At 52.1% G+C, this 24,136-nt stretch overlaps 2 protein-coding genes across 3 annotated transcripts; both read right to left on the bottom strand.

Annotated features, from left to right (window-relative positions):
• Positions 1-116: 116 nt before the first annotated feature.
• On the bottom strand, positions 117-19,985 carry IL27RA (interleukin 27 receptor subunit alpha). Of its 2 annotated transcripts, none has more exons than XM_054538682.2 (14): positions 19,656-19,985; positions 19,122-19,239; positions 13,818-13,975; positions 13,573-13,745; positions 10,745-10,904; positions 10,567-10,640; positions 7,008-7,191; positions 6,728-6,916; positions 4,245-4,346; positions 4,014-4,172; positions 2,443-2,568; positions 1,623-1,713; positions 1,350-1,443; positions 117-1,227 (listed from the first exon to the last, which is right to left on the bottom strand). In XM_054538682.2, the coding sequence occupies exons 1-14, from the start codon at positions 19,753-19,755 to the stop codon at positions 1,033-1,035; spliced, it is 1,923 nt and encodes a 640-aa protein (XP_054394657.2). In that variant the 5' UTR covers positions 19,756-19,985; the 3' UTR covers positions 117-1,032. The 2 variants fall into 2 exon arrangements, with proteins under 2 accessions (XP_054394657.2, XP_024094121.3); XM_024238353.3 differs by having other exon boundaries at positions 13,573-13,730; positions 19,656-19,982.
• A 714-nt stretch (positions 19,986-20,699) lies between these two features.
• On the bottom strand, positions 20,700-23,500 carry RLN3 (relaxin 3). Its single transcript, XM_009252879.4, has 2 exons — positions 23,263-23,500; positions 20,700-20,938 (listed from the first exon to the last, which is right to left on the bottom strand). The coding sequence occupies exons 1-2, from the start codon at positions 23,450-23,452 to the stop codon at positions 20,700-20,702; spliced, it is 429 nt and encodes a 142-aa protein (XP_009251154.4). The 5' UTR covers positions 23,453-23,500.
• Between the last annotated feature and the right edge of the window lie 636 nt (positions 23,501-24,136).

Genomic DNA, 24,136 nt, shown 5'->3' with positions numbered 1-24,136 from the left:
GCATCATCTCCTGGTGGGAAGTTTGAGGCTTAACCCTGCTACAGTCAAGGATTATGAATCAGTGAGAGTATAGATTGAGCTGCTGTAACAAAAAGACCTCAAAGCTACCATAGCTATAAAATTATAAAAGTTTATTTTTCTCAGTGGTTCTATCCATGCGGTCATTCAGGGATTCAGGTTCCTTTTCATTTCTTGCTCCACCTTCCCCTTGAGTATGACCAAAGCTGGATCACAGGCATGTGTTATGTTCCAGCTCATAGGCAACGAAAGGGTGTGGGGGAGCCCCCACCCAGACCCCGTGTTGGCACATGTCACTTCTGACCACATTCTGTTGTCAAAAACTCGGTCCATGCTGCACCTGGCTGCAAGGGAGCTGAGATGGTGCCCAAATGCAGTGTTTTTTCTTCTTCTTTTTTTTTTTTTGCTTTTTATTTATTTATTTTTGAGATAAGGTCTCATTCTGTCACCCAGCCTGGAGTGCAGTGGTGCAATCAGAGGTCCCTGCAGCTTTGAACTCCTGGGCTCAACTGATCCTCCCACCTCAGCCTCCCAAGTGGCTGGGACTACAGGTGTGTGCCATCATGCCTAGCTAATTGTTTTTGTTTTTGATGTTTTATTTTTGTAGTGAGGGGTCTTGCTATATTGCCCAGGCTGGTCTCAAACTCCTAGCTTTAAGTGATCCTTCCACCTTGGCCTGCCAAAGTGCTGGAATTACAGGCGTGAGCCACTGTGCTGGGGTCCAAATGCAGTTCTGTTACAGCGGAACAGATTTTGGCAGGCAGCTGCCACTCTCAATTTCATGTATTTTCCTTTGCTCCACCTTCCATCCATGTCTTCCCCATGGGGGCCAAGCCCTTCTCTATAGGGGTCCTTCAATCCTAGCTCTGCCTGGCTGGGTGTCCTGAGGCAAGTGACTCAGCCTCTCTGAGTCCTCAGTGTCTTCATCCATCAAGAGGGCTAATCCAGGACTGGGGTGCAACCTGTGTGAGCATCCCTCTGGCCTGGCTGACAGCCCCCAGTCAGACGTGTGGTTCAGGCCAGAACCTGTGGCCTGGGGGGCCCCAGAAGGCCCAGCTCCTCAGGTGTGGGCAGGAAGTGCTTCTCATACCCAGAATCAAGCGGGGCGGTGGCCTGGGGGGGCTGGGAGGACTCCATAACCGGCGGGGGCTCCATCTCCTCCACTTCCAGGATGGGCAAGTCCCCAAGGGGCTGGGCCTCAGGCACTTGCTGGGAAGAGATGAGCCTGTAATCCTGCCCTGGCCTCCCTGACCCACACCTCACCCCCTCCCCACTGCCCCAGGACTCCCCAGTCCCCCAGAGGGCTCCGACTAGCCGGCCCTTTGACTCACCTCCATGTGGGGCTGCCCTGAACTGCTGTTGGCAGGATCAGGAACTTTCTCCCAGACCCAGCGGGGCAGCACTTTGTGCCTTAGGTGGTAGCACCTGGCAAGACAGGAGGAGTCAGGGCAGCGGATCCAGATGGCCAGATGCCCCAGCCCAGGGTGCAGGGTTCATGAATGTGACTGCGCCCTGAGGCCTCCCTTCAAGCCCCCTGGAAGCTCAGCGAAATGCCCAGCTGCCTTCCCCACGTGGGTAGAGATGCGTGTATCCGACAGCCTCACCTTCCAGAAGTGGCCAGGCTCAGGCCACACCCCATCAGGAACAAGCCCCACAATAGGACGCCCAGCAGAACTTTCCACCTCAGGGTGTTATCTGGTACGGTAGGGAAGAGATCATTCTTAATTTTTTATTTTATTTCATTTTTTATTTTTATTTTTGAGACGGAGTCTTGCCCTGTTGCCCAGGCTGGAGTGCAGTGGTGAGATCTCAGCTCACTGCAACCTCCGCCTCCTGGGTTCAAGCAATTCTCCTCTCTCAGCCTCCCAAGTAGCTAGGGTTACAGCCGCATGCCACCACACCCAGCTAATTTTTGTATTTTTAGTAGAGATGGGGTTTCACCACATTGGCCAGGCTGGTCTCAAACTCCTGACCTCAACTGATCCACCCGCCTCGGCCTCCCAAAGTGCTGAGATTACAGGCGTGAGCCACTGCGCCTGGCAATTCTTAATTTTTTAAAGACAGGGTCTTGCTTTGTTGCCCAGGCTGGAGTGCAGTGGTGTAATCGGCATACTGCAGCCTCCAACTCCTCAGCTCAAGCAATCCTTGAGCCTCAGCCTCTCCAGGAGCTGGGACCGAAGGCACATGCTACCACATCCAGGTAATTGTTTTATTTTTTGTAGAGATGGGGTCTCACTATGTTGCCCAGGCTGGTCTCGAACTCCTGGGCTCAAGTGATCTACCTGCCTCAGCCTCCCAGAGTGTTAGGATTACAGGGGTGAGCCCCTACTGCACCCAGCTTCCAAGTAATGACTCCAGATGCTACCTCTCCCTCTCAGTGGAGCACATCCCCTCCCTGTGGCAATCCCATCCTAACCCCCCTACCTGGTAGATGAAGCCGGAGGATGGGACCAGGAGGGCCCTGTCCAGCGATGGTAGATGCTGTCACCCACAGCTCACAGGGACCCCAAGGAAGGTCAGGCAGGGTGACACTCTGTGTGTTGCCACTCACTGGAGAACACAACCAAAGAAGTTGGGGAGGTGGTCAGGCCTACCACAGGGCCTTTGCATGTGCTCTTCCTGCTGTCTGCAACACTCTCTCCCAGGTATCCACATGGCTCCCTTCTCATCTCTTTTAGGTCTTCGCTCAAAGGTCACCTCTTCCGTGAGGCTTTCCTTGACCCCGCTCTATTTGAAATTGCACCCCCTTCACCACCCACCTTCCTTGTTTGATTCTCTCTTTTTTTTTTTGAGATGGAGTCTCGCTCTGTAACACTCTGTTGCCCAGGATGGAGTGCAGTCGTGTGATCTCAGCTCACTGCACCCTCTGCCTCCTGGGTTCAAGCAATTCTGCTGTCTTAGCCTCCTGAGTAGCTGGGACTACAGGTGCCCGCCACCACATCTGGCTAATTTTTATATTTTTAGTAGAGACTGGGTTTCACCATATTGGTCAGACTGGTCTCAAACTCCTGACCTCAGGTGATCTGCCCACCTCGGCCTCCCAAAGTGCTGGGATTATAGGTGTGAGCCACCTTGCCCAGCCCCTTGCTTCATTCTCTACTCAGCACTTATCACCATCTCATACACTGCTTAGATATTATTTAGTTTGTCTTTGCATGATCTTGGCTCACTGCAACCTCCACCTCCCGGGTCCAAGCAATTCTAGTGCCTCAGCCACCTTCTGAGTAGCTGGACTACAGGTTGTGCCACCAGGCCTGGCTAATTTTTGTATTTTTAGTAGAGATGAGGTTTCACCATGTTGGCCAGGCTGGTCTCGAACTCCTGACCTCAAGTGATCTGCCTGCCTTGGCCTCCTAAAGTGCTGGGATTACAGGCATGACCCACCATGCTGGGCCTTCTATATATATTTTTAAAATTATATATAGGCCAGTCACAGTGGCTCACACCTATAATCCCCGCACTTTGGGAGACTGAGGCGGGTGGATCACGAGGTCAGGAGTTCAAGACCAGTCTGACCAACATGGTGAAACCCCGTCTCTACTAAAAATACAAAAATTAGCCGGGCATGGTGGCATGCGCCTGTAATCCCAGCTACTCAGGAGGCTGAGGCAGGAGAATTGCTTGAACCCGGGAGGCGGAGGTTGCAGTGAGCTGAGATCGCGCCATTGCACTCCAGCCTGGTGACAAAGCGAGACTCTGTCTCAAAAAAAAAAAAAAAAAAAAAAAATGGAACCATACCACGGAACTTTAACATCCTTTTATCTTTTTCACTAATAAAATATGACAAGCATCTTTCAATGTCAATAAATATAGATTGGCATCCTCATTTTTAATGGCCGAATGACAGCTCGTTACATTGATAGCCAAGAGGGAATTGAAGACACCATGTATGGTCCCTGGGCCAAAGAGGCCCACGTGGGGACAAGGGGTGGGGTTGACTGATGGGTGGGTCTTGTGGGGGCTGGGAGGACAGGTCGGCAGGCAGGGAAGCTCACCATTCATGCAGACGGAGGGGCTGGTTCCACTCTGTGCACACAAGGTGTAGTGGGTGAGGTGGCCTCGAAGCTGGTGCCTTGGGACCTCTCCCCACGCTATGGCGGGGGTTCCTGGAGGGGCATCTTGGAGTCGCCAAAGCGTTGGCCCCACTAGTGGTGCTGGGGAGGAAGGCAGTAGGTCAAGGCCGGCCTGGGTTACAGGAGCCCCCCATCCTCCAGCCCCACTCTTACCTAGTTCCTCCCTGAACCCCCAGATGGAGGGTGCAGAGGCCAAGCCTGAAGCAGAGACTGCGGTCACAGTGATTCGATAGGGGACCCCGACAGTGAAATTCCCTGAGTGACAAAGGAATAAAGACCAGTTAGAGTTGGCTCTCCTTCCCATGCTCATTTCCTAGGTGTCTTCACCGGGGTCCCCAGAAGGACACCCTGAGATAAGGATCTGACTGTAAGTCATTTATCTAGGAGGTAATCCCAGAAAACCACAATAGGGCAGTAGGGGAGTGAAATGGGGAAGGAACAAGTTCTCACTGTGGACAACTGAGACGCAGTCCCATAGGGGACCTCTAGGGGGCAGCAGAGAGCAGGCATCGCAGAGTCAGCCCAGCTCAGGAGGACGGAGCTGGGGTATTTATCCACCAAGCCTCATTAGTCATGCTGAGGGCTGTTCCTGAGGGCTCTTAACTTCTCAATATTTCCATCTTGCTTCTCCAGCAGGCAAAATGCCTCAGTGACCAGAAAAAGCCCTTAGGCCAGGAAACAAGTGTGGGCAGCTGGGAGAGAGGCCTAAAGGCTCTGAGGTGGTCAAACAGATATGAGCAGGCAACTGACAGCACTTACCACGGTAGCTGAGGCTGCTGCAGTCCCTCCTCTAAACCCTATCACATCCACATAGCCTTCCCCAACTGGGAATTTTCCATAATTGGGCCTTCGCTTCTTTGGTTCCTATATCCTTGTGGGTCTTGGGACTGTGTCCTAAATTTCTCACCCAACATCTTCGTAGTTCTTCCAAGTCCATTAATTAATTAATTTATTTATTTATAAAGATTTCTTGCCAGGTACGGTGGCTCATGCCTGTCATCCCAGCACTTTGAGAGGCCAAGGCAGGTGGATTGCCTGAGCTCAGGAGTTCAAGAACAGCCTGGGCAACACGGAGAAACCCCACCTCTACAAAAAATACAAAAACTGGCTGGGCTTGGTGGCGCATGCCTGTAATCCCAGCTCCTCAGGGTACTGAGGTGGAAGGATTGCTTGAGCCATGGAGGTCGACGCTGCAGTGAGCTATCACGCCACTGCACTCCAGCCTGGCTGACAGAGTGAGACTCATCTCTTAAAAAAAAAAAAAATGCCGGGTGCAGTGGCTCATGCCTGAAATCCCAGCACTTTGGGAGGCTGAGGAGGGCAGATCACGAGGTCAAGAGATCGAGACCATCCTGGCTAATACGGTGAAACTCCGTTCCTACTAAAAATACACACACACAAAAAAAATTAGCCAGGTGTGGTGGCGGGCGCCTGCAGTCCCAGCTGCTCGGGAGGCTGAGGCAGGAGAATGGCGTGAATCCAGGAGGCGGAGCTTGCAATGAACCAAGATCGCGCCACTGCACTCCAGCCTGGGCGACAGAGCAAGACTCCAAAAAAAAAAAAAAAAAAAAGGGCCAGGCGTGGTGGCTCACCCCTGTCTTCCCATCATTTTGGGAGGCCAATGCGGGTGGATCTCTTGAGGTCAGGAGTTTGATACCAGCCTAGCCAACACGGTGAAGCCCCGTCTCTACTAAAAATAAAAAAATTAGTTGGGCATGGCGGTGGGCGCCTGTGATCCCAGTTACTCCCCAGAGGCTGAGGCACAAGAATCGCTTGAACCCGGGAGGTGAAGGCTGCAGTCAGCTGAGATCACGCCATTGCACTCCAGCCTGGGTGACACAGCCAGCCTCCATCTCAAAAAAAAAAGAAAAGAAAAGAAAAGAAAAGAAAAGTTAGGCTGGGCACGGTGGCTCATGCCTGTAATCCCAGCAGTTTGGGAGGCCAAGGCAGGCAGATCACTTGAGGTCAGGAGTTGGAGACCAGCCAAACCAACATGGTGAAACCCCGTCTCTACTTAAAAAAAAAATAATAATAATAAATAAACCGGGTGTGGTGGCACGCTCCTGTAGTCCCAGCTACTTGAGAAGCTGAGTCATGAGAATCACTTGAACCCAGGAGATGGAGGTTGCAGTGAGCTGAGATGACACCATTGCACTCTAGCCTGGGCCACAGAGTGGGATCTTGCCTCCAAAAAGCAAAAAAAAAAAAAAAGTCTTGTGTGAATTCACGCTATTTATTTATTTATTTATTTATTTATTGAGACTGAGTCTCACTCTGTCACCCAGGCTAGAGTGCAGTGGCGCAATCTTGGCTCACTGCAACCTCCAACTCCCAGGTTCAAGCGATTCTCCTGCCTCAGCCTCCCGAGCAGCTGGGACTACGGGCGTTTGCCACCACGCTCCACTAATTTTTGTATTTTTAGTAGAGACGGGGTTTCACTATGTTGGCCAGGCTGGTGTCCAACTCCTGACCTCAGGTGATCCGCCCCTTTCGGCCTCCCAAAGTGCTGAGATTACAGGCGTGAGCCACCAAGCCCGGCCATCACGCTACTTTAATCATAGCACTCCCTCTTACAAGTCCACCCATCCGTCTGCTCTAACAACTGGGATGGAGACCCAGGTGTCCCAGGGCCTCACCTGGTAACAGAGCACTGAGGTTCCCTGGGGGAAGCCGGACCCAGTTGAGTTTCTCCAGGGGGTCCCCATCTCGAGCCCAGTCCACTACATGCTCCAGTGGCTCCCCAGCCCCCGGTCGCCAGGTCACCAGTAGCTCCGTGCTCCCAGCGATGCTGCTGACCGCCACACTACGGGGGGCAGAGGCTGAATCTGGAGGGTGGAGAGAAGTCTCAGCTGCCCACTCAGGAAGTCACCTCCACCCCTCCAGGGCGCCAAGCTGAGGAAGGTCACAGTCTCTTACCCAAGCAGACCAAAGAGAGGTTGGTGAGAGGCTCCCAGCTTGTGGCGTTGACAGCGGACACCCTGGCCCACTCCGCCCCACTGGGAATTACGGAGCAGCAGCAGGTAATTCCTTCTGGACTCAGCTCACGACCTCCACCCCAGAACCAGACTTTGTAGCTCACCTGCACACAGGGCCCTGGGGCCTGAGGGATGAAGGGAAAAAAGGTTAATGTCTCCCATTAATCAGGCACATATATGTGTCTCCCTGAGGTCACCTGATAAACCACCGGTCAGTGAAGCATTTTTGTTTGTTTGTTTGTTTGTTTTTTGAGACTGAGTCTCGTTCTGTTACCCAGACTAGAGTGAAGTGGTGTGATCTCGGCTCACTGCAACCTCCACCTCCCGGGTTCAAGCGATGTTCCTGCCTCAGCCTCCTGAGTAGCTGGGATTACAGGCGCCTGCCATCACGCTCGGCTAATTTTTGTATTTTTAGTAGAGACGGGGTTTCACCATGTTGGCCAGGCTGGTCTCAAACTCCTGACCTCAAGTGATCTGCCTGCCTCGGCCTCCCAAAGTGCTGGGATTACAGGCGTGAGTCAGCAAACCTGGCCAGGTGCAAAATTTAAAAGGGAGTGGGGGGTACCAAAAACCCAGTAAGTGAGATAAATAACATTTTAATGCAGTATTGTAATAAATCAAAATTAATGCCAAAAAACCCATGACAAACAAAATATCAAGTTTTTTTGGTTTTTTTTTTGAGACGGAGTCTCGCTCTGTCGCCCAGGCTGGAGTGCAGTGGCGCCATCTTGGCTCACTGCAAGCTCTGCCTCCTGGGTTCACGCCATTCTCCTGCCTCAGCCTCCCCAGTACCTGGGACTACAGGCGCCCGCCACCACGCCCGGCTAATTTTTTGTATTTTTAGTAGAGACGGGGTTTCACCGTGTTAGCCAGGATGGTCTCGATCTCCTGACCCTGTCTCTTAAAAAAAAAATCCGCCCGTCTCGGCCTCCCAAAGTGCTGGAATTACAGGAGTGAGCCACCACGCCCGGCCATCTTTTTTCTTTTTTCTTTTTGACATAAGTTCTCACTATTGTACAGGCTGAAGTGCGGTGGTGCAATCATAGCTCACTGCAGCCTCAACATCCTAGGCTCAAGTGATCCTCCCATCTCAGCCTCTCCAGTAGCTGGGACTATAGATGCACGCCACCACACCCTGCTATTTTTTTTTTTTTTTTTTTTTTTTGAGACAGAGTCTCACTCTGTCACCCAGGCTGGAGTGCAGTGGCGCAATCTCAGCTCACTGCAACTTCCCCGGGTTCAGGCAATTCTCCTGCCTCAGCCTCCCAAGTAGCTGGGATTACAGGTGCCTGCCACCACGCCCGGCTAATTTTTGTATTTTTAGTAGAGATGAGGTTTCACCATCTTGGCCAGGCTGGTCTTGAACTCCTGACCTTATGATCCACCCACCTCGGCCTCCCAAAGTGTTGGGATTACAGGTGTGAGCCACTGCGCCCGGCCCCTGGTAATTTTTTATTCTCTGTATAGATGGGTATCTTGCTATGTTGCCCAGGCTGGTCTCGAACTCCTGGCCTCAAGTGGTCCTCCTGCCTCAGACTCCCAAAGTGCTGGGATTACAGGTGTGAGCCACCACACTCGGTCCAAAATATCAAGATTTTAAAGTAAAAACAGGATTTGATCCTGCACCTGTGCGAACCTACTCTGCTCACCTCCCTAAACCTGGTCTTGGTTCCAATCAAACTGTATTTCTGAAAACAGGCAGTTGGTCCTTGAACTCTAGTTTGCTGATTTAATTTTTTAAAATATGGGCCGGGCACGGTGGCTCACACCTGTAATCCCAGCACTTTGGGAGGCCGAGGTGGGCAGATCACCTGAGTTCAGGAGTTCGAGACCAGCCTGGCCAACATGGTGAAACCTCGTCTCTACTAAAAATACAAAAATTAGCCAGATGTGGTGGTGGGTGCCTATAATCCCAGCTACTCAGGAGGCTGAGGCAGGAGAATCGCTTGAACCCAGGAGGCGGAGGTTGCAGTGAGCCGAGATCGTGCCATTGCACTCCAGCCTGGGCAACAAGAGCGACACTCCATCTCAAATACATAAATAAATAAAAGATATTGGATTGTGTGGTCTAAGAAGGTGGAAGACCACACCTGTCATCGTGTTCCTTTGCTTATTTACTGAGAGCAAGGGTCAAGCAATGACGCCTGGCACATAGCTGGTGCTTCACAGATTTGAATCAGTGAGGATAATTGCACCTTGTCAGCCATTTTATAATACTTTTTTTTTTTTTTTTTTTTGTGAGACGGAGTCTTGCTCTTGTCGCCCAGGCTGGAGTGCAGTGGCTCGAGCTCAGCTCACTGCAACCTCCACCTCCCAGGTTCAAGCGATTCTCCCATCTCAGCCTCCTAAGTAGCTGGGATTACAGGTGCCTGCCACCAGGCCCAGCTAATTTTTGTATTTTTAGTAGAGATGGGGTTTCACCATGTTGGCCAGGCTGGTCTTGAACTCCTGACCTCAAGTGATCTGCCCGCCTGAGCCTCTCAAAGTGCTGGGATTACAGGCATGAGCCACCATGCCCGGCCTATTAATACCCTTTGATACTAGCATTTAAACTCTTAGCACAGGCCAGGCACGGTGGCTCACGCCTGTAATTCTAGCACTTTGGGAGGCTGAGGTGGGTGGATCATGAGGTCAGGAGTTCAAGGCCATCCTGGCCAAGATGGTGAAACCCCCATCTCTACTAAAAATACAAAAATTAGCCGGGCGTGGTGGTGGGCACCTGTAATCCCAGCTACTTGGGAGGCTGAGGCAGAGAATGGCTTGAACCTGGGAGGTGGAGGTTGCAGTGAGCCGAGATAAGATCACACTGCTGCACTCCAGCCTGGGCAACAAAGCGAGACTCCATCTCAAAATAAATAAATGAATAAATAAACTCTTAGCGCACTGTGTTATATTTTCTGGAGCTGAGCTCCAGTCTCGCTGTCAGGTTTTTGCATCTGCTGCCCCTGCCTGGAATATCTGCACCCATCCTTATGGCTCAGACTTCTCCGAAGCAGCTGACATTGGTGGAGACTTGCTCCATGCCCCACCCTATGCTGACCACTTTAGCAACCCATCCTTGAATCTTCGAAGCAATCTCAAGGGGGCAGCACGGTAAACTCTGTCTTGTTTATGTCATTGGTTTTTTTTGTTTGTTTGTTTTTTGTTTTGGAGACAGAGTTTCACTCTTGTTGCCCAGGCTGGAGTGCAGCGGTGTGATCTCGGCTCACTGCAACTTTCACCTCCTGGGTTCAAGCGATTCTTCTGCCTCAGCCTCCAGAGTAGCTGGGATTACAGGTGCCCACCACCACTCCCGGTGAAGTTTTGTATTTTTAGTAGAGATGGGGTTTCACTAGGTTGGCCAGGCTGGTCTCCAACTGCTGACCTCAAGTGATCCACCCTCCTCGGCCTCCCACAGTGCTGGGATTACAAGTGTGAGCCACTGCATCTGGCCTTATGTCATTGTTATTTAGGGGTTTCCTGACACGTGCAGAGAAATGTAACTGGTCCGTGAAGCTCACCTTCCATAGAAGCAAGAGTTCCTCTCCTCCAGGCGTCCCACAGAGATTCCCTGATACCCACACATCTTTTGGAGCTGGCAAGGATGAGGAAACGGGGGAACAAATGAGTGGGACATGATTGGACAGACTTCTGGGGGTGGGAGAGGCGTGGATTGAGGGGAAGCTCAGATATCCTCACCAGAAGGCGGTGTCTGGAAGGACAAAATGGGACTCCATTCGCCCCACAAATCCTCTTCTTTCTCCATTCGGCAGCGGCCATACACTTTGTAGCCAGTGCCTAGCTCCAAATCTTGGATCTCAACAGGGGCCAGGGGTATGGTCTTCAGCTCTGGTTCCAGCTGGGGGAGAGACAGGCGAGTGTGATGGGCCCAGGGCCTGAGTCAAGGGTATTTGAACTTACCTTTTTTTTTTTTTTGGCTTTGTTTTTCGTTTTGAGACAGTCTTGTTCTGTGGCCCAGGCTAGAGTGCAGTGGTGTGATCTTGGCTCACTGCAACCTCTCCCTCCTGGGTTCAAGCAATTCTCCTGCCTCAGCCTCCTGAGTAGCTGGGATTACAGGCGCCTGTCACCACACCTGGTTAATTTTTTTTTTTTTTTTTTTTTTGAGGCGGAGTCTTGCTCTGTCGCCAGGCTGGAGTGCAGTGGCACAATCTCAGCTCACTTCAACCTCCACCTCCCGGGTTCAAGCAAGTCCCCTGCCTCAGCCTCCCAAGTAGCTGGGATTACAGGCACGCGCCACCATGCCCGGCTAATTTTTTGTATTTTAGTAGAGACAGAGTTTCACCATGTTGGCCAAGATGGTCTTGATCTCCTGACCTCGTGATCCGCCCGCCTCGGCCTCCCACAGTGCTGGGATTACAGGTGTGAGCCACCGAGCCCAGCCAATTTTTGTATTTTTAGTAGAGACGGGGTTTCATCATCTTGGCCAGGCTGGTCTTGAACTCCTGACCTCAGGTGATCTGCCCACCTCGGCCTCCCAAAGTGCTGGGATTAGAGCTACTGCGCCTAACTGGTACTTGAACTTATCTATCAGCAGAGTGAGCAACCGTTTGTATTTGCCCAGTACCAAGGGGATTTCCAGAACATGGGCCTGTCAGAAAAATTGCCACAGTCCCGAGCAGACAGAGAAAAGGTGGTCACTCTATGTGCTAGGTATAGCAGGAAGTGGTAACTTCTATTATTATCTCGTTTTACAGACGAGGGAACTGAGGCCCACAGAGGGAAAGTGACTAGCCCAAAGTCACAGAGCTGGAGCTGAGCACTGAGGTAGTCAGATTCCAAAGTCTGCATCTCAGCCGGGTGAGGTGGCTCACGCCTGTAATCCCAACACTTTAGGAGGTGGAGGTGGGTGGATCACCTGAGGTCAGGAGTTCGAGACCAGCCTGGCCAAATAACGAAACCCCATCTCTATTTAAAAAAAATACAAAAACTTAGCTGGGCATGGTGGCACATGCCTGTAATCCCACCTACTTGGGGGGCTGAGGTGGGAGAATCGCTTGAACCTGAGAGGTGGAGGTTGCAGTGAGTCGAGATGGCGCCACTGCACTCCAGCCTGGGCAACACAGCAGGACTCCATCTCAAAAAAAAAGGGGGCCGGGTACAGTGGCTCACGCCTGTAATCCCAGCACTTTGGGAGGCCCAGGCGGGTGGATCACCTGAGGTCAGGAGTTCAAGACCAGCCTGACCAACATGGAGAAACTCCATCTCTACTAAAAATACAAAATTAGCCAGGCATGATGGCACATGCCTGTAATCCCAGCTACTCGGGAGGCTGAGGCAGGAGAATCGCTTGAACCCAGATGGCAGAGGTTACAGTGAACCGAGATCGTGCCATTGCACTCCAGCCTGGGCAATAAGAGCAAAACTCCGTCTCAAAAAAAAAAAAATTCTGCATCTCAGTGTTGCTCTGAATTGCATGAATAATCACAACTCACAACTCTTCTTTTTTAGTTTTTTTTTTTTTTGAGACAGAGTCTTGCTCTGTTGCCAGGCTGGAGTGTAGTGGCACAATCTCGGCTCACTGCAGCCTCCACCTCCTGGGTTTAAGTGATTCTCCTGCCTTAGCCTCTCAAGTAGCTGGGACTACAGGCACCCACCACCATGTCCAGCTACTTTTTTGTATTTTTAGTAGAGATGGGGTTTCACCATGTTGGCCAGGCTGGTCCCGAACTCCTGACCTCAGGTGATCCACTCTCCTTGGCCTCCCACAGTGCTGGGATTACAGGTGTGAGCCACTGCACCTGGTCAGATTATTTTTTAACTTCTTAGAGATGAGTCTTGCTATCCTGCCCAGGCTGGTCTCAAACTCTTGACCTCAAACAATCCTCCTGCCTCAGCCTCCTGAGTAGCTGGAACTCCAGGCACAAGCCACCATGCCCTGCTAATTGTTTCACTTTTTTCGTAGAGATGAGGTCTCCCTAAGTTGCCCAGGCTGGTCTTGAACTCCTGGCCTCAAGTGATCCTCCTGCCTCAGCCTCCCAAGGTGCTGGGATTTTAGGAATGAGCCACTATGACTGGGTGATAGATTATTTTGGCAGGAGAAAAAAAATTTTTTTTTTTGAGACAGTCTCACTCTGTCACTCAGGCTGGAGCACAGTGGCCCAATCTCGGCTCACTGCAACCTCTGCCTCTCGGGTTCCAGTGATTCCCCTGCTTCAGCCTTCAGTAGCTGGGATTACAGGCGCCCACCACCATGCCTAGGTAATTTTTGTATTTTTAGTGGAGATGGGAGTTCGCCATGGTGGCCAGGCTGGTCTCGAACTCTTGACCTCAAGTGATCCATCCCCCTCAGCCTCCCAAAGTGCTGGGATTACAGGCGTGAACCACTGCGCCCGGCCATGGGAGGAGAGTTTTTAGCCGAACAAGAGGCACGTGCAGGCATTTTGTGTGGGATGCAGACAGGCTCAGGGGCAGGCACAGAATGGGTCCTGGGCTGGGTCTCAGATTAGGAGATGTTGCCTCAGTCCCTGCCCGGAATAGGGTGGGGAGAAAAGGACCCCAGCACTCACCAGGGTCCAGGCTGCCTCCTGACATCTTCGGTAGTGGAACTGGCAGATCAGAACTTTATGAGATGGCCACGTAGGTGGGGCCCAATGGACAGTGGCCTCCAGGGGGTCATCCTCGGAAAAGTCCACGTCAGGGCCCAGCCGGGGGGCGTTTGGCTTCACTTGGGAAGGGGAAACTAGGGTGTAGTGAGCCACGCCCTCCAAGAGCACCCACCCCGCATAGAGCGCCCACCCTCCTGCCACGTTACTTTGGGTTTCTAGGTTCACGAAGACGGGGGGCCAGAGAGGCTGGCCTGCCTTGGTGCCCCAGACAAGGAGTTTGTCAGACATGGTGAGCTGTTCCCGAGGAATGGCCACCCAGCTCCGTCCAGCCGCCACTGCCACAGTCTGGGTTTTGTTGGAACGGCTGTGAGGAGAGAGGCGGGGATGAGATGCACACTCGGCTAGAGCCAGGACCACTGATAACCACCCTTGTGCCAACAGAGTGGCTGCAGCCTGCTCTGCTTGGGTTCAAATCCCACCTCTGCTGCTTCAGAGCTGTGTGACCTTGAGTAAGTGACTTAACTTCTCTATCTGTCAGTTTCCTCATCTACAAAATGAGGGTAATAAAAGTAACTGCTCTTTTTCTTTTTTTTTTTTTTAAGACAGTCACCTAGGTTGGAGTATAATGTCGTGATCTTGGCTTACTGCAACCTCTGCCTCCTGGGTTCAAGTGATCCTCCCACCTCATCCTCCCAAGTAGCTAGAATTATAGGCGTGTGCCACCACGCCTGGCTAATTTTTTTGTATTTTTAGTAGAGATGGGGTTTCACCATGTTGGCTAGGCTGGTCTGGAACTCCTGACCTCAAGTGATGCACACACCTCGGCCTCCCAAATTGCTAAGATTACAGGCATGAGCCACCATACCTGGTCGTAACTGCTCTTTTCTCTCTCTCTTTTTCTTTCTTTCCTTCCCTTCCTCTCCCTCTCCCATCTTTCCTCCCTCCCTCCCTTCCTTCCTTGCTTTCTCTCTCTCTCTCTCTTTTTTTTTTATTTTTTATTTTTTGAGACAGATTTTTCTCTTGTTGCCCAGGCTGGAGTGCAATGGTGTGATCTTGGCTCACTGCAACCTCTGCCTCCCAGGTTCAAGCGATTCTCCTGCCTCAGCCTCCCTAGTGGCTGGAATTACAGGCATGCACCACCACTCCCAGCTAATTTTGTACTTTTAGTAGAGACAGGGTTTCTCCATGTTGGTCAGGCTGGTCTCGAACTCCCGACCTCAGGTGATCCGCCTGTCTCGGCCTCCCAAAGTACTGGCATTACAGGCGTGAGCCACTGCACCTGGCCCTTTCCTCTCTCTTTTTTTTTTTTAGAGACACGACCTCACTCTGTAACTGGAGCAGTGTGATCATAGATCACTGCAACCTTGAACTCCTAGGCTCAAGCAATCCTCCTGCCTCAGCCTCCAGAGTAGCTGGGATAACAGGTGTGCATCACAATGCTCAGCTAATTTTTAAATTTTTTGTAGAAATGGGGTCTTGCTATGTTGCCCACGCTGGTCTCCTCTAACTCTTGGCCTCAAGCAATCACATACTGAGACCCCCATCTCTACAAAAAATGTTTTAAAAATTAGCCAGGGGTAGTGGCGCGCACTTGTGGTTCCAGCTACTTGAGAGCCTGGGGTGGGAGGATCGATTGAGCCCAGGAGGTTGAGTTGCAGTCAGTTGCAGTCATGCCACTGCACTCCAGCCTGGGTGACAGGGTAAGACCCTGTCTCAAAAACAGCAACAAAAACACCATATATAGAAAGAGAGAGACAGGCCAGGTGCAGTGGTTCACGCCTGTAATCCTAGCACTTTGGGAGCCCAAGGCAGGTGGATCACGAGGTCAAGAGATCAAGACCATCCTGGCCAACACGGTGAAACACCGTCTCTACTAAAAATACAAAGATTAGCTGGGCATGGTGGCACGTGCCTGTAATCCCAGCTACTCGGGAGGCTGAGGCAGGAGAATCGCTTGAACCAGGGAGTTGGAGGTTGCAGTGAGCCGAGATCGCACCGCTGCACTCCAGCCTGGCAACAGAGCGAGACTCCATCTCAAAAAAAAAAAAAAAAAAAAAGAGAGAGCGAGAGGTTCTCACTCTGTTGGCCTGTTGGCCAGACTGGTCTCGAACTCCTGGCCTCAAGCGATCCCCCCCCACCATCCCCCTTGGCCTCCCAGTGTTGGGATTACAGGTGTAGGGACATCACGCCCAGCCTGAGGAGACGTTTGAATAAAGGCCTGAAGGAGATGAGGCCAGAACCATGCAGTAGCTAGAAGAACAGCATTCCAGGAAGAGAAAACACAGGGTGCAAAAACCTGGAGGCCAAACTGTGCCTGGTGTGTTTGAAAAACAGTAAGAAGGGGCCAGGCGTGGTGGCTCACACCTGTAAACCCAGCGCTTTGGGAGGCCGAGGCAGGCGGATCACTTGAAGCCAGGGGTTGGAGACCAGCCTGGACAACATCGTGAAACCCCATCTCTACTAAAAATACAAAAATTAGCCACGTGTCCTGGCAGACGCCTGTAGTCCCAGCTACTTGGGAGGCAGGAGAATCGCTTGAACCCGTGAGATGGAGGTTGCAGTGAGCTGAGACTGCGCCACTGCTCTCCAGCCTGGGCAACAGAGTGAGACTCTGTCTCAAAAAAAAAAAAAAAAAAAAAGTAAAAATAAATATATAAATAAGGAAATGAAATCAGTTTGTCCAACGGACGTGTCTTCCCAATGCAGCACTATTCACAACAGCCAATATATGGAATGTGTCCATCACCAGATGTATGGATCAAGAATATGTGGGGCTGGGCACGGTGGCTCATGCCTGTAATCCCAGCACTTTGGGAGGCTGAGGCAGGCACAGTTCGGGTCAGGAGTTCGAGACCAGCCTGACCAACATGGTGACACCCCATCTCTACTAAAAATACAAAAATTAGCCGGGTGTGATGGCGCATGCCTGTAATCCCAGCTACTCAGGAGGCTAAAGCAGGAGAATCGCTTGAACCCTGGAGGCAGAGGTTGCAGTGAGCCGAGATCATGCCATTGCACTCCAGCCTGAGCGACAGAGTGAGACTTTGTCTCAAAAAAAAAAAAAAAAGTGGTATACATACAGCCTTAAAAAAGAAGAAAATACACTGTGCGTGGTGGCTCACGCCTGTAATCCCAGCACTTTGGGACGCTGAGGTGGGTGGATCACTTGAGATCAAAAGTTTGAGATCAGCCTGGCCAACATGGTGAAACTCGGCTCTACTAAAAAATACAAGAATTAGCCAGATGTGGAGATGCGCACCTATAATCTCAGCTACTCGGGAGGCTGAGGCACGAGAATCACTTGGACCAGGGAGGCAGAGGTTGCGGTGAGCTGAGATCGCGCCACTGCACTCCAGCCTGGGCGACAGAGCCAGATTCTGTCTCAAAAAAAAAAAAAAGGAAATCCTGTCATTTGTAACAACGTGGATGGAAATGGAGAACATTATGTTACGTGAAATAAGACATGGAAAGACAAACACCACATGTTTTCACTGATATGTGGAATCTAAAACATCTGAACTCCTAAAGGCAGAGTAAACTGGTGACTACAGAGGCTAGGGGGAGAAGATGATGGTCAAAGAGTACAAAATCTCAGGCTGGGCATAGTAGCACCTGTAATTCCACTATTTTGGGAGGGCAAGATGGGAGGATCGCTTGAGCTCAGGAGTTCGAGACTAGCCTAGGCAACAGAGCAAGACTCTGTCTCTCCCAAAAAAATTATTTATTTATTTACTTTTAAAATTATTCTTACTTTTTTCCCCTCCTCTTCCTCTTCTTCTTCTTCTTTCTTTCTTTCTTTCTTTTTAATAGAGACGGGTCTCACTATGTTGCCCAGGCTGGTCTCCAACTCCTGGGCTCAAGCCATCCTCCCGCCTCGGCCTCCCAAAGTGCTGGGATTACAGACGTGAGCTACCACTACAAAAAATTTTTTAAAATTAGCTGGTCATGGTGACACATTCCTGTAGTTCCAACTACTGGGAAGGCCGAGGAGGGAAAATGGCTGGAGCCCAGGAGTTTGAGGTTGCAGTGAGCTATGATCGCACCACTGCACTCTAGCCTGGGTGACAGAGCAAGACCTCTTCTCAAAATAAATAAAATCAATACATAAATCAATAAAACTAAAATAAAAATAGAAAAGAGGCAGCTTCTCTGACTCCCCTCCCTGTACCAATTAAAACTAGGCCCCCCGCCAGGCTCAGTGGCTCCTGCCTGTAAACCCAGCACTTTGGGAGGCCCAGGTGGGTGGATCACCTGAGGTCGGGAGTTCGAGACCAGCCTGACCAACATGGAGAAACCCCGTCTCTACTAAAAATACAAAATTAGCCATGCGTGGTGGCGCATGCAGCTACTCGGGAGGCTGAGGCAGGAGAATTGCTGGAACCCGGGAGGCGGAGGTTGCAGTGAACCGAGATTGAGCCATTGCACTCCAGCCTGGGCAACAAGAGCAAAACTCCATCTCAAAAAAAAAAAAAAACTAGGCCCCCTTCTGGAGGTGAATGGTAACCAGGATAGCACCATGGGAATGTACTTAATGCCACTGAACTGGACACTTAAAAATGGTTAAGATCATAGATTTTGGCCAGGCACACTGACTCACGCCTGTAATCCCAGCACTTTGGGAGGACGAGGGAAGTGGATCTCTTGAGGCGAGGAGTTCGAGACCAGCCTGGGCAACATGGTAAAACCCCATGTCTACTAAAAATATATATTTAAATAATTAGCTGGGCATGGTGGTGCATGCCTGTAGTCCCAGCTACTTGGGAGGCTGAGGTGGGAGGATCACCTGAGCCTGAGAAGTCGCTGCAGTGAGCTGACTGCCCCACTGCACTCCAGCCTGGGCGACAGGAGTAAGATCCTGTTCCCAAAACAAATTTTTAAAAATATCGTAAGTTTTATGTTGTATGAATTTTTTTTTTTTTTTTTTTGAAACGGAGTTTCGCTCTGTCGCGGAGGCTGGAGTGCAGTGGCGCGATCTCGGCTCACTGCAAGCTCTGCCTCCTGGGTTCACGCCATTCTCCTGCCTCAGCCTCCCCAGTAGCTGGGACTACAGACGCCAGCCACCACGCCCAGCTAATTTTTTTGTATTTTTAGTAGAGACGGGGTTTCACCGTGTTAGCCAGGATGGTCTCGATCTCCTGACCTCGTGATCCACCCGCCTCGGCCTCCCAAAGTGCTGGGATTACAGGCTTGAGCCACTGCGCCCGGCCTTTTTTTTTAGACAGAGTCTTGCTCTGTCCCCCAGGCTGGAGTGCAGTGGCGAGATATGGGCTTACTGCAACCTCCACCTCCCAGGTTCCAGCGATTCTCCTGCCTCAGCCTCCTGAGTATCAGAGACTACAGGCGCGCGCCACCACCTCTGGGTAATTTTTTTTTTTTTTTGTATTTTTAGTATAGACAGGGTTTCACCATGTTGGCCAGGCTTGACTCCCGGAACCTTTCAACCAAAGCAGCCTGGGGCCTGAGCGGCCACCTCCAAAGCCTGTTTCCCCACGTCACCTCCCTGTACTCACTACTTTTGGCTCTGGAGGTGTAACTCGGAGGGGGCTCCCAGGTCCCCAAGAGGCTCCCACGAGCAGTTCAAGTCGCCCAAGGGTCCAACTCCGTAGCACTGCAGTGGCCCGGCGCTGCCTGGAGAGGGAGTCAGAGGGTCTCAGGAAAGGGGGTCGAATCCCCCTCTTCCGCCTGCACACCCCAGAACTTGGACTTCTGACAATTGCAAGGTGGGGGGGCTTAGGGAAATGAGCAGCAGGAAGGGAGGCGCTAGGCACCCCTCCCCGGGCTCCGTGTAACCTCCCCCTCCTTTCCCTGTGCTCGCCACATCCTGTTAACCACCCAGAGAGCTCCCCCACCCCGCCCCGGGGCTCCGGTTCGACCTCGCTGCCGCCCCTTCCCCAGTGTCGCTCGGTCCCTGCCCCGGGAGCAGCCGTATGGCGCCTGCACCTCTGCAGTTCGCTCTGCAAACGCGTGGCTTATCCTGGAGCATTGGCGCCTTCGCGGGGAGCGCAGCGGCAGCGCCTGGGACACGAGCTCCCTCCAGCACTCACCCTGGGGACGCGTCCGCTGGAAAAGCACCCACAACAGAGGCAGCAGCGCCAGCTTGGGCAGCGGCCACGGCCAGAAAGGGGCGCCCCTGCCTCCCCGCATGGCGCCCCCCGCGAGCCCCGAGTCCGGCCCAGCCTTGCCGGGCCCGCGCGGCCGCGCTGCTCCGCTCCCAGCTCTGGGTACAGCGCCCGAGGCGACAACGGGAAGCCGAGCCACCCCTGCAGGCCGCCTCCGCACCTTTCGCTCCGGGTCCCCGCCCCTTCCCCGCGACGGAAAGTCCCCGGCTGGGGCTGCTGAGGGGGAGTGGGGAGGCGGCCTGGGCGTCTGGGGGTGGGGGCCTCCGAAGGGGTGTACCGCGTACCGCGCATCCCTGAAACCTGTCCTACGCCCAACAACCATACACACACACACACACACACACACACTCTCTCTCTCTCTGCCAAAGTCTTGGAATTTTTATTATTGGAGTTTGGGAAGATTCGAATGTGCCCAGAGCTCTCCTAGGGGGGCCACCTGCCACCTTCTCTGGGGTCCACAGCCTTGGAACTCTGGCAGGGGAGTTGGAGGGAGAGGGGATGGAAAGCAGGGCAAAGGAAGCGGGCGTGCAAAGGCTGGACGGAGACAGAGGCTTGATTTTAGCTGGCCAGGGGACAACGGCCACAGTTTGGACTGGGAAGGGGGCAGGGGTCTCTGTGTGGCCAGTCTAGGTAGAGTAGGGACCCAGTTGTGGCAGTGGAGTGTGTAGGCCAGGCAAACGCATGGTTAGGGCTGGGGAGAGGTCAGGGGTCAGGATCAGGGGTCCCCACTTGACCAGGCAGGGGCACAGCTTGCTCGGGGCCGGGGTCATGACAGGCTGGTCAAAGGGCAGGGTTGGATAGGTGGTGTCGGGGTACTGTGCGTGAGCCCACAGTGCCTGGCCTCTGTGACTTGCAGATGAATGAATGAATGTGTGAGGCTCGAAAGACAGGTGCCCAGCCAGACACTAGTTGAGTGGATGGCAGGACTGGGGCATTGGTCCTGGTGCCCACGGCTGCCCAGCCCTCAAACTAGCAAAGGCTACTGATTTCCCTTTTGCTACACCCCCACTTGCAGCAGCTGCTGGAAAGGCCAGCCAGGACATCTCGGCTGCCCCGAAGAGCCCCAAGGGTTCCTTGCCAGCTGGGTCGCCCCCTGTAAAAGGCCTGGGGTGACTTGGTGAGTGCCAGCCACTCGCTGGACCCCATGGCCTCATCCCGCTCGCCTGCCAGACTGTCTCCATCAGCATCTGCATCCGGGAAGGTATCTCCTGCAAAAGATGAACAGAGTTAGTGCTCAGGGCTCAGCTGCCGCTGCACTCACAGTCCTGGCTCCTGGCCGGTCTAGCTCTGATCTTGTGACAACAGTCATAGACATAATTCAGTATTTTTATTCCACCCAGTCCTGGGTTCAAATTCTGGCTCTGCCAGAGTAGGTGGGATTATAGGTGTCTGCCACCACACCTGGCTGATTTTTGTATTTTTAGTAGAGACGGGGTTCACCATGTTGGCCAGGCTGGTCTCAAACTCCTGACCTCAAGTGATGTGCCCACCTCAGCCACCCAAAGTGCTGGGATTACAGGCGTTAGCCACCGCACCCAGCCCTGTCATTTATTTTCCCTTACTCTTTATTAATTGAGGACCTGGTACATTTGGGAGCTGGGCTGACTGAGCATGAATCCAGCCTCTCCAAGCTGTAATCGTGAGCAAGTAAATTTACTTCTTGGAGCCTCAATGTTCTTTTCTGCAAAGTGGAAAAAAATAATTACTCCAACCTTCTCAAGTTTTATAAGGAGTAGAGGAGTTAATATTCATTAAAAAAAAAAAAAACTTAGAACAATGTCTGGAACATGATGAGCACTCAAAAATGATTATTGAGTCCAGGCATGGTGGCTCACACCTGTAATCCCAGCACTTCCAGGGGCACATGCTGGAGGATCACCAGAACCAGGAGTTCAAGAACAGCCTGGACAACACAGCACTACCCTGTCTCTACAAATAATAAAAAGTTAGACATGGTGGCACAAGCCTGTATTCCCAGCTACTCAGGAGGCTGAGGGAGGAGAACTGCTTGAGCCCAAGAGGTTGAGGCTGCAGTGAGCTGTGATCACAGCACTGTACTCCAGTCTGGGCAACAGAGCAAGACCCTGTCTCAAAAAGAATAATAATAATAATAATTTATTGTTCGCTTAATGTGTGTCAAAGAACGTTTTAAGTGCTTTAGCAGGTTAACTTCTTTATTCTTCTCAGTGACAACCAGTTGAGGTGGGTTCAGTTATCACCCGTATTTTCCAGAGGAGACCACTGAGGCAGGACTCAGTAAAGAATTTGCATAGCTGGGCGCGGTGGTTCATGCCTGTAATCCCAGGACTTTGGGAGGCTGAGGTGGGTGGATCACCTGAGGTCAGGAGTTTGAGACCAGCCTGGCCAACGTGGTGAAACTGTCTCTACTAAAAATAAAAAGATTAGCGGGGTATGGTGGCGCAGACCTGTAATCCCAGCTACTTTGGAGGCTGGAGGCACAAGAATCGCTTGAACCCAGGTGATGGAGGTTACAGTGAGCCAAGATTGCACCACTGCACTCCAGCCTGGGCAATAGAATGAGACTTTGTCTCAAACAAAAAAAAAAAAAAAAAAAAAAAGGTTAGCACACGAACACACAACTATTACATTGTAGAGCTACGATCTGAATCCAAGTGGTGTGTCTTCTAGGTCCACGCTCATACCTATCCTCCTTCTCACCATCATGAATATCTGTTTGCCAGGTCCCTGCCCCTCATGAAGCTAGGTCTTCTGTTCCCTCCGACTCTCCTGATAGATCCCAGATTGTGCCGCCGCTCTGCTTAGACTCTGCCCTAATCTGTTTTGACTTAATCATACCACTTAATCCTGCAAGGTTCAGGAATTGTGTCTCCCATTCGAAGATAAAGACACTCAGAGACTCTAATCTCAGCACTTAGATGAGGCCGAGGCGGGAGGATCACTTGAGCCCAGGAGTTCGAGACCAGCCTAGGCAACATAGTGAGACCCCTGTTTCTACAAAAAAAAAATTTTAAACGTGGTGCCAGGTGCCTGTGGTCTCAACTACTCTGGAGGCTGAGGCGGGAGGATTGCTTGAGCCTGGGAGGTCGAGGCTGCAATGAGCAGTGATTGGGCCACTGTATTCAAGCCTGGGCAATGGAGTAAGACCACATCTCAAAAAAAAGACACTCAGAGACGGGAGAAAAACCAACTTGCTGGGGAGAGGTCATGCATTAGGTGACAAAATCCAGCTATGTGTATACCATACCCTTCACATTACCTGCTGGAAAGGGTTGGAAAACACTTCGGTGTTGTCTTTGCGAATGGCGCGCTCCCCGCCCCCACCTGTCCTCGGACTTCCAGCCCCCATGGATGGCTTGCAACCCCCCATCCCAGCTCTGCAGCTCTGCTAACTCCTGAGCCTTTGTTTCAAGGCTGGGCAGGTGTCCCTGGCTGAATGTGGCAGGACAGGGACCCTCCTCCTCCAGCAACCTCCTCTTATCTCTGTCCTTAGCTCCTGGGATCCATCCAGCCACCTGTTCCCCTCCTACATCCACTCTCTCCCCAGCCTCACCCATAGCCTCCTGGGCCAGGATGTCTGATCGTCTCCACCGGGAGCCTCCGCAGGTGAAGATGACTGCTCGGATGAATTCTCGGCCGCAAAGCTTGACCCTGTAAGGCGCTGCCCGGGCCTCGGCCCCTGGCCACAGCTCCCCGGTCAGCACCCATACCGCCAGGAGCAGCAGCAGCATGTACCTGGCCATGCTGGACGGAGACGCTTTGGACACGAGAGTGGGCCAGCGTCTCTGCTGCTTCTTGGCCCCCCATTTATATATCGTGGCTCCCCCACACTCTGCCTGAAGAAAGCTGAGTGCCTCCCTTATCTTCTCCAGCAGAGGGGAGACAGGCACAGCCCCCCCAACCTGACCTTTCTCATGTCCCCAGCGAAGTGATAACCTTTCGCTAGGGACAGGGTGACGTGGCCCAGCTTATTGTCATCATCACTGACAGAAAGGCGAGAAGGTCTCCATCCTGCAGAGACCAGAAACGCATAATCCCAAAAGGCGGGGCAAGATGACACAACGGTATCCCCACAACGTTAGGATCCTGGACCTCTTCGAAGATCATAATAACAGTGAACGCCCATGCAGTATGTGCTACGGGGCCAGGCACACTACCGTAAGCATTTTATTGTTTGTTTGTTTGTTTGTTTGTTTATTTATGTATTTATTTATTGAGATGGAGTCTCGCTCTGTCACCCAGGCTAGAGTACAGTGCCAATGGCACGATCTTGGCTCACTGCAACCTCCTCCTCCCAGATTCAAGAAATTCTCCCGCCTCAGCCTCCCAAGTAGTTGGGGTTACAGGCGCCCACCACCACACCTGGCTAATTTTTGTATTTTCAGTAGAGATGGGATTTCACCATGTTGGCCAGGCTGGTCTTGAAC

This window comes from Pongo abelii, chromosome 20, assembly GCF_028885655.2.
Source record: "Pongo abelii isolate AG06213 chromosome 20, NHGRI_mPonAbe1-v2.0_pri, whole genome shotgun sequence".
In the NCBI taxonomy this organism is placed as follows: domain Eukaryota; kingdom Metazoa; phylum Chordata; class Mammalia; order Primates; family Hominidae; genus Pongo; species Pongo abelii.
The sequence above is the reverse complement of the archived record's forward strand: the minus strand, read 5'-3'. Positions and strand labels throughout refer to the sequence as shown.